This window comes from Muntiacus reevesi, chromosome 2, assembly GCF_963930625.1.
Source record: "Muntiacus reevesi chromosome 2, mMunRee1.1, whole genome shotgun sequence".
Taxonomy (NCBI): domain Eukaryota; kingdom Metazoa; phylum Chordata; class Mammalia; order Artiodactyla; family Cervidae; genus Muntiacus; species Muntiacus reevesi.
Window position 1 is genome coordinate 183,218,389 of NC_089250.1, and position 14,287 is coordinate 183,232,675.

General features: G+C 47.3%; 2 protein-coding genes across 8 annotated transcripts in view; one reads left to right on the forward strand and one right to left on the reverse strand.

Moving 5' to 3' along the window:
• Positions 1-1,029, reverse strand: part of GLYR1 (glyoxylate reductase 1 homolog) — a 32,935-nt gene extending 31,906 nt beyond the window's left edge. For all 6 annotated transcript variants that reach the window (XM_065924280.1, XM_065924279.1, XM_065924277.1 and 3 more), the window contains exon 1: positions 910-1,029. In XM_065924280.1, the coding sequence (XP_065780352.1) occupies positions 910-947 (38 nt within the window). In that variant the 5' untranslated portion in view covers positions 948-1,029. The remainder of the gene's footprint in view (positions 1-909) is intronic.
• Positions 1,030-1,153: 124 nt separating this feature from the next.
• Positions 1,154-14,287, forward strand: part of UBN1 (ubinuclein 1) — a 32,499-nt gene continuing 19,365 nt past the window's right edge. For both annotated transcript variants that reach the window (XM_065924282.1, XM_065924283.1), the window contains exons 1-7: positions 1,154-1,872; positions 5,507-5,794; positions 8,773-8,859; positions 9,428-9,523; positions 9,863-9,997; positions 10,680-10,783; positions 11,426-11,861. In XM_065924282.1, coding sequence (XP_065780354.1) covers positions 5,546-5,794; positions 8,773-8,859; positions 9,428-9,523; positions 9,863-9,997; positions 10,680-10,783; positions 11,426-11,861 — 1,107 coding nt within the window. In that variant the 5' untranslated portion in view covers positions 1,154-1,872; positions 5,507-5,545. The remainder of the gene's footprint in view (positions 1,873-5,506; positions 5,795-8,772; positions 8,860-9,427; positions 9,524-9,862; positions 9,998-10,679; positions 10,784-11,425; positions 11,862-14,287) is intronic.

Below are 14,287 nucleotides of genomic sequence, written 5' to 3' on the forward strand. Positions count from 1 at the left end.
TGGGCCCAAGATGCCCAAATTCCTCAGAAACGCAATGCAAAAAAATAAAATAAAAAATTCGAAGACTTCGGTGCGCCAGAAAGGTGCATCCTTCTGGCGACGAGGAATACAGAAAAGACAAAACAAAACCAACGAGAGTCGTTTGTCTAGAGCCTGCCCGTGACGTGACGGGAGTAGGGGGCAGCTCGCTCTGTAAACACAAGACTTCCCCTTCACAAAGTCTGGTTTAATTCACCAGCCTGGCTTTGACAAAACGCTAAGGGAAGCCCTTCCTCCGGGTCGAAGAGACGAGCTGCGCAGCTCGAGGGAGGCGGCGACAGTCCCGTCTCGGTCCGGGCGGTTGTCCGGGACACAGAAGCCGACAACGAGAGGCACCGGTCACTGCCAAGCTTTCGCCTGTAATGGAGAAGTGTCCCCTCCATTTCTTCAAAGCGCAGCGCCGGCAGTCCGCTTTCGACACCCCCGGGCCGAGCCGCCCGCACAGGTGGGTTTCGTCGCGCAACGCGGGTGTCGAAGGGCTTTGCCCAGACGAGATGGCCCCGGCTCTCTTGCTCTTCCTGGGAGCCCCCCAGCCCAGACCCGGGGCGAGGAACCGGGCGTCCGTGGAAGCCGCGCGGCGCCGGACACTCTCCTCACAGTGGGCCGCCACGCGTCCGGGTCCGGAGCGCTGCTCTCCCCGGGCGGCGTCGGTGCTCGGAGCTGGGCCCACCGCGGCCACCCTCGGCCTCAGTCCCCCTGGGCCAGGCTGCCCCTTCCGCCCGGCTTCACTCCCAGCGCCGGCACCTCGTATCGCCCTTTCTCCACGACCTGGAGCGCGTAGAAAGGCCGCCTCGGGGCAGGCCACACACCCCACGCCCGGGGAGGCAGCTCCTCGGCGCACCGCTCTTGGCCCCGGCCGCCCGGACTCACCACACCAAATCGCCGAGCCGCAGACTCACAGCCGCCATCTTACCACCCAACCACCGCCGACGCACGGGCGGTCGGGAACATCAGGTCGCTCCGGCGCCGCCCATTGGAGTGAGGCAGCCCACGTGATGGGGGCCGGCCGTCCCCCCTGGCCACGCCGCTGCTCTGACGTCACCGCGCCCGTAGGGGCTTATTGGCTGGCCGAGCGGCACGTGACCCGGGCACCGCGGTCTCCGCGCGCCGGATCTCCTGGACTCCCGGCTCCTTCCCCCTCCCTCCGGCTCGTGACAACGAAGCGCCGCGGTCTGAGGCGGCGGCGGCGGCGACGACGGTGCGGCCGGCGGAACGAGCTAGGGAGCCGGCCGTGCGGCCCGCCCCGCCCCCGGGCCCTGGCCTCCAGCGCCCGCCCCGACAGCACTTCCGTTACGGCCGTTAGTCCGGCGCGGGCCCTGGGGCCGGCCGCGTAGGCGCGCCGGTAGCTGCCTTGACGGACTTCGGCGCGGCCTGGAAGCCAGCGTTCCGCCCGCGCCCGGGGCCCCGCGCCCGGTGGGCTCTGCGTGGTCGCCCCCGGGGGACGGACTGGTCCTTCGGGGAGCACTCTCTAACGGCCGGCGTCCAGCGGGAGCCGCTCCGAGCCTGCTTCCGCGCCGCAAGTTCTCTCCGGGGCGCAGCGCTGCCCGCCGCGAGGTTCCGAGTTGCCCGGCCGACGTGGAGCCGGCGTCTCTCCGCTTCCTCCTGGGCCGGCAGAGCCGGCGAACCGACCCCCCCTCGCTCAGCTCACTACCCCGGGTGCGCGGGGACCCGGCCATGGGCCGCGGCGCGGGCCGGCTGCCCTCCGGGAGGCATGGCTCGGGGGCCGGCCGCTAGCGGCGCCGCCGCCCGGGCTCCCGGGCCGGCATGAAGACGGCCGCGAGGGGCACGAAAGCGACCCACGGGGCCGTAGGCTGCGTCGCGCCGGGGACAAAGGTGCGTGTCTTTGTCGGGTCCGGGCTCGCACGTCAGCCTTGTTGTAGTTTGACACTTTGGGGGGAAGTTGGGAGCAGGCTTTTTTTTGACAGCAGGAAGGCAGATGCTAATGCGTAGGTTATCAGTGCGTTAAGACTAAGCCGTTCAATGGGGAACTGGGGACAGCAGGTGAGCACAACGTCTGCTCGACAGCCCAGGTAGAAAATAAAAATATTTTAAGATCCCCAGTTCTAGTTGTAGAACCCAAAGAATCCAACGCCGATGTTGACTTAACTTAGAACCGGACTTTTATTGAGCCATCCTATGCTCAAAAAAAAAAAAAAAAAAAAAGTGGCACGTCTACACGCTGTCTCCCAAAGGTAAATTGGTTGTAAGAGGGGCTTTTTCGAGAACTGGCTCATCTGTGGCCTGGTTTCTCTTTGCGTTCAGCTTCCCCGAAGTACCGTCAGCTAGTTTCAGGAGCTGTCATTCACTGTTAACTATTTCATGTTGTTTTATAGACCAGACTGATCGTTTTTTAAAGCATATTCAAGTTTCCAGGAAATAAGAAAATTGACCACATCTTCCTGGTTTAAGAACTCTTAATTTTTGAGGAATTAAAGGATACCTTTTAATGACTTAGTAAAATTTATGAATCGTACGACAGTATCACACTGGATCCTAAGGACATTTGCGATAGAACCGGGAACATGGTAATGAGTAAATATATTGTCTAATATTATCTTGGTAGTTATAGCCAATGCAATAAGACATGAAACAAAAATAGAACATTATTTTTCAGAAAGGAGGAGACAAAATTCTCATTTCTGTAATAGGATGCTGCTGCTGCTAAGTCGCTTCAGTCGTGTCCGACTCTGTGCGACTCCGTAGACGGCAGCCCACCAGGCTCCCCCATCCCTGGGATTCTCCAGGCAAGAACACTGGAGTGGGTTGGCATTTCCTTCTCCAGTGCGTGAAAGTGAGTTTATTCAGTCATGTCCGACTCTTAGCGACCCCTTGACCTGCAGCCCACCAGGCTCACCCGTCCATGGGATTTTCCAGGCAAGAGTACTGCAGTGGGGTGCCATCACCTTCTCCGCTGTAACAGGACAGGACAGCCTATTTTGAAAAACAGAGTTAAGGGAAAACCATTAAAATAGCTAGGAATTCATTGACGAGACTAATTACAAAATTAGCACACAATATTCGATGGGTTTTTCTACATTTCACCAATAATCAGTTTGAAAATATGATTGAGAGGGTATATAGAAGCAACAAAAATTACCATACCTTGAAATAATCTGGGATGCAAAAGGAGGCTTGAATTTCTTGGATAACCTGGGTTGAGGTTTTTTAAGAGGGGTGCTTTCGTTTGTAGAATACTGTGCTTTTATTTAGAATTAAGAGTCAACTCGTTAAAATTGAGTATTTAAATGTTTAATCTTTCTTAAGCCTTTTAAGCTTTTTCAACAAATCTTGTTTGTAAATCTAAGAATGTATACATAAATATAAACATTTTAGATTTTTCAATTATTTGAAAAAAAATTTGATTTTTGACAAAGTTTCAATTAAAGCACCAGTTTAATAGATTCAGTTCAGTTCAGTCATGTCCGACTCTTTGTGACCCCATGAACCGCAGCACACCAGGCCTCCCTGTCCATCACCAACTCCGGAGTTTACCCAAAGTCATGTCCATTGAGTCGGTGATGCCATCCAACCATCTCATTCTCTGTCATCCCCTTCTCCTCCTGCCTTCAATCTTTCCTAGCATCAGGGTCAGCTTCAACATCAGTCCTTCCAGTGAACACCCAGGACTGATTTCCTTTAGGATGGACTGGTTGGATCTTGCAATCCAAGGGACTCCCAAGAGTCTTCTCCACCACAGTTCAAGTTTAATAGGTTAAATTCTCATAAACAATGAACTTTTAAAAAAATTAAATTTCTTTGAGTGTTTTAAACTGCATTTAAAGTTCTTTATGCTTGTTCTCCCAAGTACCTAAAACTTCTAAAACAGTGAACTCATAAACCTAAAGTTAAATCTTTCCAAGACTTAACTCTTGTAAGTCTAATAAACTTTTATAGATGTAAGTCAGGTCTTTTAAAAGCACACTTTCAATTTTATATTTTTCTAAGGATTTCAAATTAAAATTGCAATTTTAATGTCATTAATATGTCTGATTCTCTTAAATGTTTGAAATACTAACAAGCAACAGCAATTATCACATTGACTATGAAACTTAATACAAAATTTAAGTGTTAGTATTTATAGGTTTGATTTTACTTTATTTTCTAGTCTTATCTCTATAATTCTCAGGCCTACAAAATCACTTAACAACCACGGGATGCATTTTTTTACCGTTAGGTTGACTGAGGTCATACTATCTAAAATTTGGGTCAAGATAAGGTTACATTTTTAAATTACCTACTGGTCAGGCAGGGACCTAGTTACCACTTCTAAGTTGACCTTTTTACATCCTTCATTGGTTAATGTTCAGATTCTCTTCATATGGTGGGACTTTGCTTGCTTTTATGAGTGGGTATCTTTATGGCTTCACCTTGGATTTGTTTCTATAATCCAATGCATCACAGATGTCGTGGGGGCCTTGAAGTTTCTTTTAGGGGAATTTTTTTGACATCTTAGTGCACGATGGTTTTTGCTGCCAAAAAATAACCTGTTTTGCTGCCAGTTGCTTTTCTTCCTAATTAGAATTATTTTAACTCTTCATTTTTAGATATTTTATTCCTTTAGCTGGTTTTATAGGTCACAATTTTATGGTCACAATAATGTATATGGATATTGTGTGCATGCTCAGTCGTTCTGACTCTTTGTGACCTCATGGATTGTGGCCTGCCAGGTTCCTCTGTCCATGGGATTTTCCAGCCAAGGATACTGGAGTGGGTTGTCATTTCCTTCTCCAAGGGATCTTCCCTACTCAGGGATCAAACTGCATATCTTGCATCAGCAGGCGGATTCTTTACCACTAGTGCCACTGGGGAAAGCCCCTGGAAGGTCTTTGGCTTGTGATATTTTGTCACTTTGCTGAGGCCCAAGTTTGGGTGTTATGAGGAAGACTGGTATGAGGAAGTGAGTCCAGCCACACTGCTCCTGAAACAGTGGTCTTAAACTTATCCTGGGGCAGGCAGAGCTTCTATGAACTGATGAAAACCTTGTCATTTTGAAGAATGGCCCCACATGAAAGTAAACTGCTGGTGCTGAAAATAAAGAGGTTTTAAGAAAGAGGTTATTCTCAGTCTGAAGTTTAAAAAAAAGTATATTGGATAAGTTAAATGAAAACCAGTTTTCTCTGCGTTCCTTTGCAGTTCTGAGGATTCTTTAAGGCTGTATCAGCATGGGTTCTCTTAAGTGTCAAGGATCTAGTGAATATGCATGGGACAAAAAGACTGGAAGTATGCTAAACAGTGATTATCTCTGAGTATAGGATTTGGAATGTTTTTCATATCTATATGAAGTTTTTTATATTTAAAGTAAATAGTATTTAGGCAGAAAAAAGCAGTAAACAATAATTAGGGGAAATTTAACGATGATTCTTGACAGTGAATTTTTTTTTTTAATTTAAATGTGTATAACTGAACAGGAAAAATCACCATTTTTATCATCTTGGTTTGACCTGGCTCTTGTTTTCAATGTTAACAGAAGCCATGCAGTGACACCCGCTAAGACTTGTTGGTAGCCATGTCGGAGCCCCACAGGGTCCAGTTCACCTCTCTCCCAGGTTCTTTGAATCCTGCGTTTTTGAAGAAATCCCGGAAAGAGGAAGTTGGGGGAGCAGAGCAGCATCAGGACTCGGAGCCAGCCGCGGCTGCTGTTCGAATCACACTCACCCTCTTTGAGCCGGATCACAAACGTTGCCCAGAGTTCTTCTACCCAGAGCTGGTGAAGAACTTACGAGGGAAGGTGAAAGGACTTCAGCCCGCAGACAAGGTACACTGTGGCCCCAACTCGCTCTGCAGATCTAATGCTCAGGGTAGTGTGTGTCAGTAGGGCTCCGGAGGGTGGAAGCAGCATACAGAGGCTTTGGCCTCCCCAACAAAGTAAGCTCATGGTCTGCCAGTTTTGCCTCTGGGTTAGAATTCTTTCTAGAATCATTTTTCTCATTTATGCTAGAGAAAATATGTGACACAGCCAAGGCTAATTTGTATTATGGCTAATTAATACAAATAAACACCAGATTTTTTCATGCCAAAGCTATAAATGTTGCATCTTAGTGTGACCAGCCCCTGCCTTTTCTAGACCTGGAATTTCATGCTGGGCATTTCTCTTTTCCAAGGGAATCTTATTGTGCCTAATACAAGGGCAGACAAAAAAAGACACAGATTGCTCATCTTTTCTAAGCATAGTAATATTCTGGATAGTTTCTTTACTTGGATGGATAGAAACCTATTTTTGTGGGTTTTGTCATGTATAGTGTGGAAGGAATAATATAATAAGCCCCCATTTACCCATTACCCAGCTTTAGTTATTACTGATGTTTTGGCAATTCATTAACATTGTACAGTTTTTTTTTTAATAAACTTTGAATTATGTGCATAATGAAAGTGCACATGTGATAAATACATAACTTGATGGATTTTCCACAAACACTCCTGTAACCTGCACCTAGATTACAAAATGCAACATTTTTGGGGCTAATAGAAACCCCCCTTCTTCCCTCCCAGAATATTACCTCAGCCCTCAAAGGTGACAACTGTCCTGATTTCTAATAGCTGAGATCAGTTTGCATGTTTCTGTATTTCATGTCAGTGGAACCGTGCAGTTTGAGTAGGAGCTGGGTCAGGAGCATTTATTTTAAGTGCCTACTATAAGCCTGTGTGCTCTGCCAGCCTCTGTGGGAAAGGTGAGCAGGGTCCTGCGCTGGCGGCGTTCCCGTCTCTAGACGGGCTCCAGGGACGTGGAGGTTGGGCGGGCATGGCTCACAGTATCTATCAGGTTGAAGAGATGATGCAGGTGCCTGACTCCTCCACGCCATGTTCCTTCAGTCTGACCTGTGGTTGTGCTCTTTGGGGTGCCTTTGGTCCGAAGGACTACCCACTTTTTTTAGATAAAAATGTGTTTCCTTAATAAAGATCTGATTGAATGAATGAAAGCCATTTCAGTCTGTGCCAGGTTGTATGAGGGCCAGTGGGTAGACTGAGAAAAAGTAACTTCATATCCATTCATCAACTCTTCTCCAAAGTAGGAACAGTATCCTCTTCCTTGAGAGGAAGAGAAAGTAGCAGGAATTGGTTAAAGTATTTATTTATGGGCTCATACTAAATCAGTAGGTCAACTGAGATCAGAACTCCAGTGCTCTGATTTCACCTTTTGTGGGGTTCAGATGCCCTCCTCAATTGCAGAAAAATGCGTGGAACTTACACAGAGAACTTCAGATCCGATTTCAGGGGATTCGCTTCTGGCTTCAGGTTCAGAACTCCTAAATGACCCTGTCTGCTCTGCAGTGTTCAAAGCACAGTGTAATCTGACACATTTATGCTAACTCACTTAACACGTGTGTCTTAGAATGTGAAGGCGCTGTGCTGGAATGCTGAGGACTGAGTAAAGGTGGGGAGGCTGCTGTCCCAACCTCGAAGGAACTTTGCACTCTCCTAGATGTTTCAGGAGGATTACACCTATACAAGTCACAGGAGTCACAGTGTGGTACTTGTTAAGTCTGGTACAAATGCAGGCCCTGAAGGGCTTGAACAGAGAGGAGCTTACATTCCAGATGCTGTGTTCAGACAGAGGCAGACCTTCACGCATTCAGGAAATCGTGGATGATTGCTGTTTGCAGGTCGTTAAGGAGTAAACATTAAATCCATTACTGCTCCAGATGAGTGGGGTTTCTTAAAATTATTTGAACCACTTAGGTTATATGTGATCATTGTAGAAAAAGTAAAAGTCCAGTCTTAGTGTTTTTGGACTCCAAAGTCTTCAGTGTATTTTGATACAGAAGTCTTTTATTAAAATTAAGATTCCTTGCCATGGAAGCTTAAGGTCCAACTCTGGAAAATTTGAGGAAAAATAGAAAGGTTTATGGAGTACAAACTTTGGAAGACTACTTGAAAATATCTGGAGATAGTATTGAGATTGGGAGGAAAGGGAGATTATTGATCCTTCAAGATAGGCTTCCAAGGAAAAGTAATGGCACGAACTTCGGTTTGACTATTGATAGCACTGAGAGAAGAATAAGTTCATACCACTCTTCTAACCGGTAAGATTGAATAGCTGTCAGGAGCTTGTTCTGTGCTCAGTGGGTTCTTAACCTTTCTGAGCCACTGGTTGCTTTGCAAGTCTGGTTGAAGCCTTTGGACCTTTTCTTAGAATAATGTTTTTAAAAGCACAAAATAATTTTTAGTATTACAGAGGAAACCAGTTATTTTGGAACACAGTTTTACATGGGGGTGAGCATCCCCAACTAAACTCCTTTTGCCATATTTGGAGCACTGTAGGACCTAGTACTTCAGTGGGCGATTGTAGGTATTTAATCAAGTTCTCATTGGAAGAGACCCTAATGCTGGGAAGGATTGGGGGCAGGAGGAGAAGGGGATGACAGGATGAGATGGCTGGATGGCATCACCGAACTCGATGGACATGGGTTTGGGTGGACTCCGAGAGTTGGTGATGGACATGGAGACCTGGTGTGCTGTGATTCATGGGGTCACAAAGAGTCAGACGTGACTATGACTGAGCGACTGAACTGAAATGAACTGAATCAAGTTCTGTTGAGTCTCATGAATTGAAATTTTGCTTTCTTAAACAAGTAAGGTAAACATGGATGGGAAGGTAATATGTATTTTACCTTGTCTTTTCTGAAAAAGTTGCTTTTATTATATAGTTTATCGGTGTGGAATCAATGAAGGTACAATGAATAGCTTTGTGGGAATTTTTTTGTGACTTATTTTTGTGGAATGGTCTCTTTACAGAAGAAAGATCTCTTGGATCCTTTCAATGATGAAGAAAAGGAAAGGCATAAAGTGGAGGCCCTTGCTAGGAAATTTGAAGAAAAATATGTAAGATTTCTCTCTTGGGCAACAGAACAACCTTGTTGGGTGGGAGAGGTTTTCAGACATTTTCATATTCCTTTAGTGGTTTATCTAATCAACACTAATGTGAAACGAATATAGAGCTTGGAGAGAGCAGAATGAAGTTATTAAACAAATGCATTAAGGTGCAGAAAGTGCATATGGCAGGAACACATGTGGAGCTAAATGGATGAATAAACATAAGGAGGCTTTTACCCTTAGAATTTGTCCTGAAAATAAATGTTTTGATGCAAGGCATGTGAGGCCATTTAGTTCCTTCTTCAGTCTTAGGCCACTTTACGCATTTACAAATCTGTCCAATTTTGAAAGGTCTTCAGGGAACACAGTTTTGGGGGATGTGTGATAGAGACTGGTCCAGTGTTTTATAACCCTTAGTCATTAGCTGTTGGAGTTCAAGGCAACAATTAATTCTGTGTATTAAAAACAAAAAAGTCCTGTGACCCTGGGCCTAAAAATTTGTTTAAAGTTTAGATCTTGTGTTGTATGTTCCTATCACAAGTATAAAAACAAGCATGTGATGTATTTTAAATTTTAGGGTGGAAAGAAACGTAGAAAAGACCGAATACAGGACTTGATTGATATGGGTTATGGTTATGATGAATCCGATTCCTTCATTGATAACTCTGAGGCGGTGAGTACTTAATGACGCCAGGACCGCGGCCCCTAGGCACCTACTGAAGTGCCTGGAACTGGGGGTGGAGTCAGTGGGTGTGCCCTTTCAGTGGAAAGAGCTGCTCTGAAGGGAGTGACGACTTAATCTGGGCCTTGGTTCCCTCTCTGAATATGGTGATCAGGTCTGTGCAGAACACCTCCTAACTTGGACCTTGGTGACTGGCCTGAAGCATACCTTAGTATGCCGTCTGAAGTGTGACAGAGGGACAGGGTCACATCCGTTCTGTCAGGACGCACTCTGCACCTGTGGACATAGCACTGACCTTGGAGCTGACCCAAGTTTGTTTTCCCCCTTCAGTACGATGAGCTTGTTCCTGCTTCTTTGACTACAAAGTATGGAGGATTTTACATTAACTCGGGAACCCTGCAGTTTAGACAGGCGTCAGAATCTGAGGATGACTTCATTAAGGAAAAGAAGAAAAAATCTCCCAAGGTTAGAACATTGCTCGCCTTTGGATTTCAGAAGTGCTTTTTGACATGACCTTACGAGATCAGTAGGTGACTTGCCCGAATCTGTGCCGGTGTAGGATGGCTCAGGAGAGTGGCGGAGAGGCACCAGCTGTGCCAAGGCTGGCGGTTCCCTTCTCACACGTGTGCTGTGACCCTGGAGGCTCAGTCATTGTGTCCATGCCTGTGTCCCAGCAGGCTCGGCGGGGACTCGCTCCTCAAGGTGGCCCCAGGGTGGGGACGAGGGCAGTGATGGGTGTGGAGTGAGGGAAGTGTGCACCAGCTTACTGTGTCTCTTCTGTGGACATTAGAGGACTTTGGTTCCCAGGACTGTCACCCCAACGAAAATAAGCCCTAAGATAAGCTTATTTTGAAAGCTGCCTATCTCTGCCTGGGTGTTTAAAATGTGAGGTGGGCCCCCAGAAATGGTTCAGGCTGCAGAAGGGCCTCTGTTGCCTCTGGCCCGGGTTTCCTAGGAGCCGCTGTCAGTGGGAATGCTGTCCTGACCTGCGGGTCTGTGGTCCAAGGACTGAGCTGAAACCGTGTGTTCGTGGAGGAAGTAAGACAGCTCTCAGGATGTACCCTGGGCGGAGAAGGCCAGTGCTGCGTAGTGCACTTGCTCCCAGAGCTGGGGAGCCGTGTAACTGTGCCTTGTCTTTAATTCTCAGAAGCGGAAGTTGAAGGAAGGTGGTGAGAAGATAAAGAAGAAGAAAAAAGATGACACTTATGACAAGGAGAAGAAATCGAAAAAGTCCAAGTTTTCCAAAGCCGGGTGAGAGGCAGCAGCTTCTTTGCTAGGAGGACTCTGCATCGTCAGGGCCGCCGGGCAATGCGCCCTCCTCCTCACAGCCTCACGCGGCCATGCGGCCTCGTCGGGGCTCTCACGTCCCTGTGTGTCGGCATCAGAGCGCGCTCTGTCCCGCTGTCCGTGTTGGCGGGTCTCTCTGTCACTGTGTGACTGCTGACGTCTCCTGTCCTCCTGAGCACCCTTCTCTGCCCCCGTTCTCCTGTCTCTGTCCCCTTTGTCTTCTCTGGTCCTGCTTCCTCAGCCTCACTTGGTCTCATCCCAGCTGCCCTCCAAGTTGCTGCTGCTCCTGCTTTCTCCCTTTAAATGTCTTTCTTGCCCCTCCTGTTTTTGCAACCTTTTATTTCAGCCTGGCAGTGATTTTAACAAACCCATCGGATGTTTAGCATTTTGTGTTACTGTTTTGCTAACCTGTATTCAGTCTCAAGCTTTGGTCCCACCAAGGAGGAGCTCCATGTGCCAAGAGGAGGGAGGAGGAGTGACGGGGTGGACTTGTGGCTGAGGTTCCCGGAGACCATTGTGCTGGGAGCGGGGCTGAAGCCCCTCTGGAAATCTCCCTTGCGAGGAGTCCTGCAATCTTAGTAACCGACTTCTCCCTTTTACTTGCAGCTTTACAGCCCTCAATGCCAGTAAGGAGAAGAAGAAAAAGAAGTATTCTGGGGCTTTGAGTGTTAAAGAGATGCTGAAGAAATTCCAAAAGGAGAAAGAGGCTCAGAGAAAGAGGGACGAAGAGCATAAGCCCATAGCGGTGTCAGCAGAAGCTCAGGGCTTGCGGGAATTGGAAGGTGCCTCCGACCCTTTGCTCTCGCTCTTCGGCTCCGCCTCTGACAACGACTTGCTGCAGGCGGCCACTGCCATGGACTCGCTGACGGATTTGGACTTGGAGCAGCTGCTCAGTGAGTCTCCAGAAGGAAGCCCCTTCCGCGATATGGATGATGAAAGCGATTCCCTTGGGGTGGGACTGGACCAGGAATTCAGGCAGCCCTCTTCCCTTCCCGAAGGCCTGCCTGCACCCCTGGAGAAGCGCGTTAAGGAGCTGGCTCAGGTATGGTGACATGGAGTGGCTGGGCTTTCCTGGAAGCGATCGGGCGGATCATTGCTGGTCCCGAACGCCCCACAGCTCATGGCCCAGAGCAACCCTTAGTCACGGGCGCTTCCAGTGTCTGCTTTTCTGGGCTTTCTTCCCATCCCAAGCAGGGGCACAGGGTCAGCTCTGCCTGTCCTTTTGTGATTCCTTCACGTCTGGAAAATCTACTTTCTTCTGGAGAGATTTTTCTCTCCTCCTCTGTGCCTGTCAGTATCTTTCCTTTTGTGTGACAGACACGCATGTGGGCAGCAGGCAGCTGAGGCAGAGATCCATCTCTTTAGTAATCTGAAGGTTTTGAACATTCACAGAAGTTTGCAGACATGTTGAGTGTGGGGCATATGCTTAGTTGCCACTGGGTTTATTGTTAGGTAGTGATTATAGGAATCTGGAATTCTGATAAGTAAGAAGGGCTGAACCATAAGTGCTGTCCATGCCCCACGTTAAAAACAGTAACAGTCTTTGGAAAATAGTGGACATTCCTCCTGTTTTCCCCCTGGGGATGGGGAGTTGACCTAGTACTAGAGCACTAAGGACTGTAAATTCCGTGATCCATGAATACTGATGATAAGCCAAGCACGGGTCATTAGTTGTAGTGTATTTTAGTTAAAATACCATTTCACCTTGGACATCATGACTTATGACAACCCTGGGGGCACTTATACTCTATAGCTTAAGTTTTAAACCAGGGACTCTCAGTGTTTCAGAATCTCTTGTGTATACTAGTCCTCATATACACTAGGACCAGGGCAGGATAAAATGTGAACCACTTCTGCAAATGATTTTCTCACTTGCAAAAAATACTTGAACACGGCATGCGAAATACTTCAGATGTCTTATTCAGAGCTCTATTCATCCTTGTGGAATGTGCACAGTGTTGTTTGAATATACCCATTTAAATGAATTATGCCCTGTCAGGATTTAGGGTCTGTGCTTGCTCTCAGAATACATGTTAAAAAAAAAAATTACCCCTTCTTTTCAATCTTCTGGTTTGTAATCAGATTATCCCGTAGCTTCTGAAAGCCTTGAGTCAAGTCAGATGTGTGTGGCAGAGGCCAGTCATTCCTTAGAGAAAAGTTAAAGTGGCTCTGGGATGCGTCCCTGCTTCCACCGAGGGTGGTGTCCTAGTCTGATAACTGAGACTCATTATTGGCGTTTTCTTGGGAAGGATGGACAAGTCTGGTGGAAACAAAGTGGCTTCATGTGGAACAGCGTTGGGTCGTGATTTGAGAAAACCTTACTTTCTGGAGTTCATCAGGTGGACACTGAGCAGGCTGTCCTTCCTCAGGAATTGCCAAGTCTCTGTTATCTCTTAGGCATGATGGAGAGAGGGATCAGGGGCCCATAGGTAAGGTAGGCTCAGGCCCTGGTGAGGAGGTGGTGACGAGATGTTACTGTACTGGCTTGAATGTATATTCACATGTGAAACTGTTACTTCAGTCATCACCTGGCCCTCCTATGCCAGCATTAAGAAACTTGGGAAACTGCCACTTTGAAAACTATTTTCAACTCACTTTGTTTTCTAGCCTCTGTATATATGTTTTTATGCAGTTGTAATTATAGTTGTGAATAATTGTTTTCTGCTCTTTTCACTTAATAAATATTATTCTAAAGCCCTCATTATTTTTAATGATTGCATGACAAAGAAGGCTTGTTTTAGAAAGTTACTTAATGCCACCCTAAAGGCTCCTCAGCTCTTGGGGGCACTTGGAGCCTTTTGCACATGTGTGCAGGTGCTCTATCCCCAGGCCCCACTGTGAGAGTCTGCTGGCAGAGTGTCCTCCCAGGGAAAGATGCCTGTGTACACAAAAGTTACACAAATTTTCAAAAGTCACGTGTGGATCTTTGGATCATTAATAAGAAGCCCTGTCCTAGATCTTGAATTGGACATTATTTTTTTTTTAATTTAAATTAAACTTGATATATATCACTAACATCGACAGTGTTTATGTGTTTCTCACTATTTTTCATTCCCTTCTTTTTCTTTTTCTCCCCCTTGCTTTGTTTTTGTGATTGTTGAGATTTTAAATCTCGGCCCTAGAGGGCATAGTCTCTACTGTGTCTGTACCCACCCTACCCCCCCCACAGACGTGGTGGCTTTCGGGGCTGCGTTCAGCTGGTGAGATGGCTGGGCGTTGGGACAGCCAGGACCACAGGGCCTCTCCTCCCGTCTCTCATTCTGGGCAGGACAGTCTCAGGGTACTATCTTAAGTGGGTGAAGGTGGAAGCCATAAGACCCTCATGATCTAGCCTTGGAGGTAGTATGCACTGTATCCCTTCTGCCACACTGTATTGGGAAAGCAAGTCACCAGCTAGAGGACCCCTCCCATGGGGACAACCTGCCCTGGGAGGGGAGGAGTCCGTGGTCCTGTTTGCAGTCCCCCATG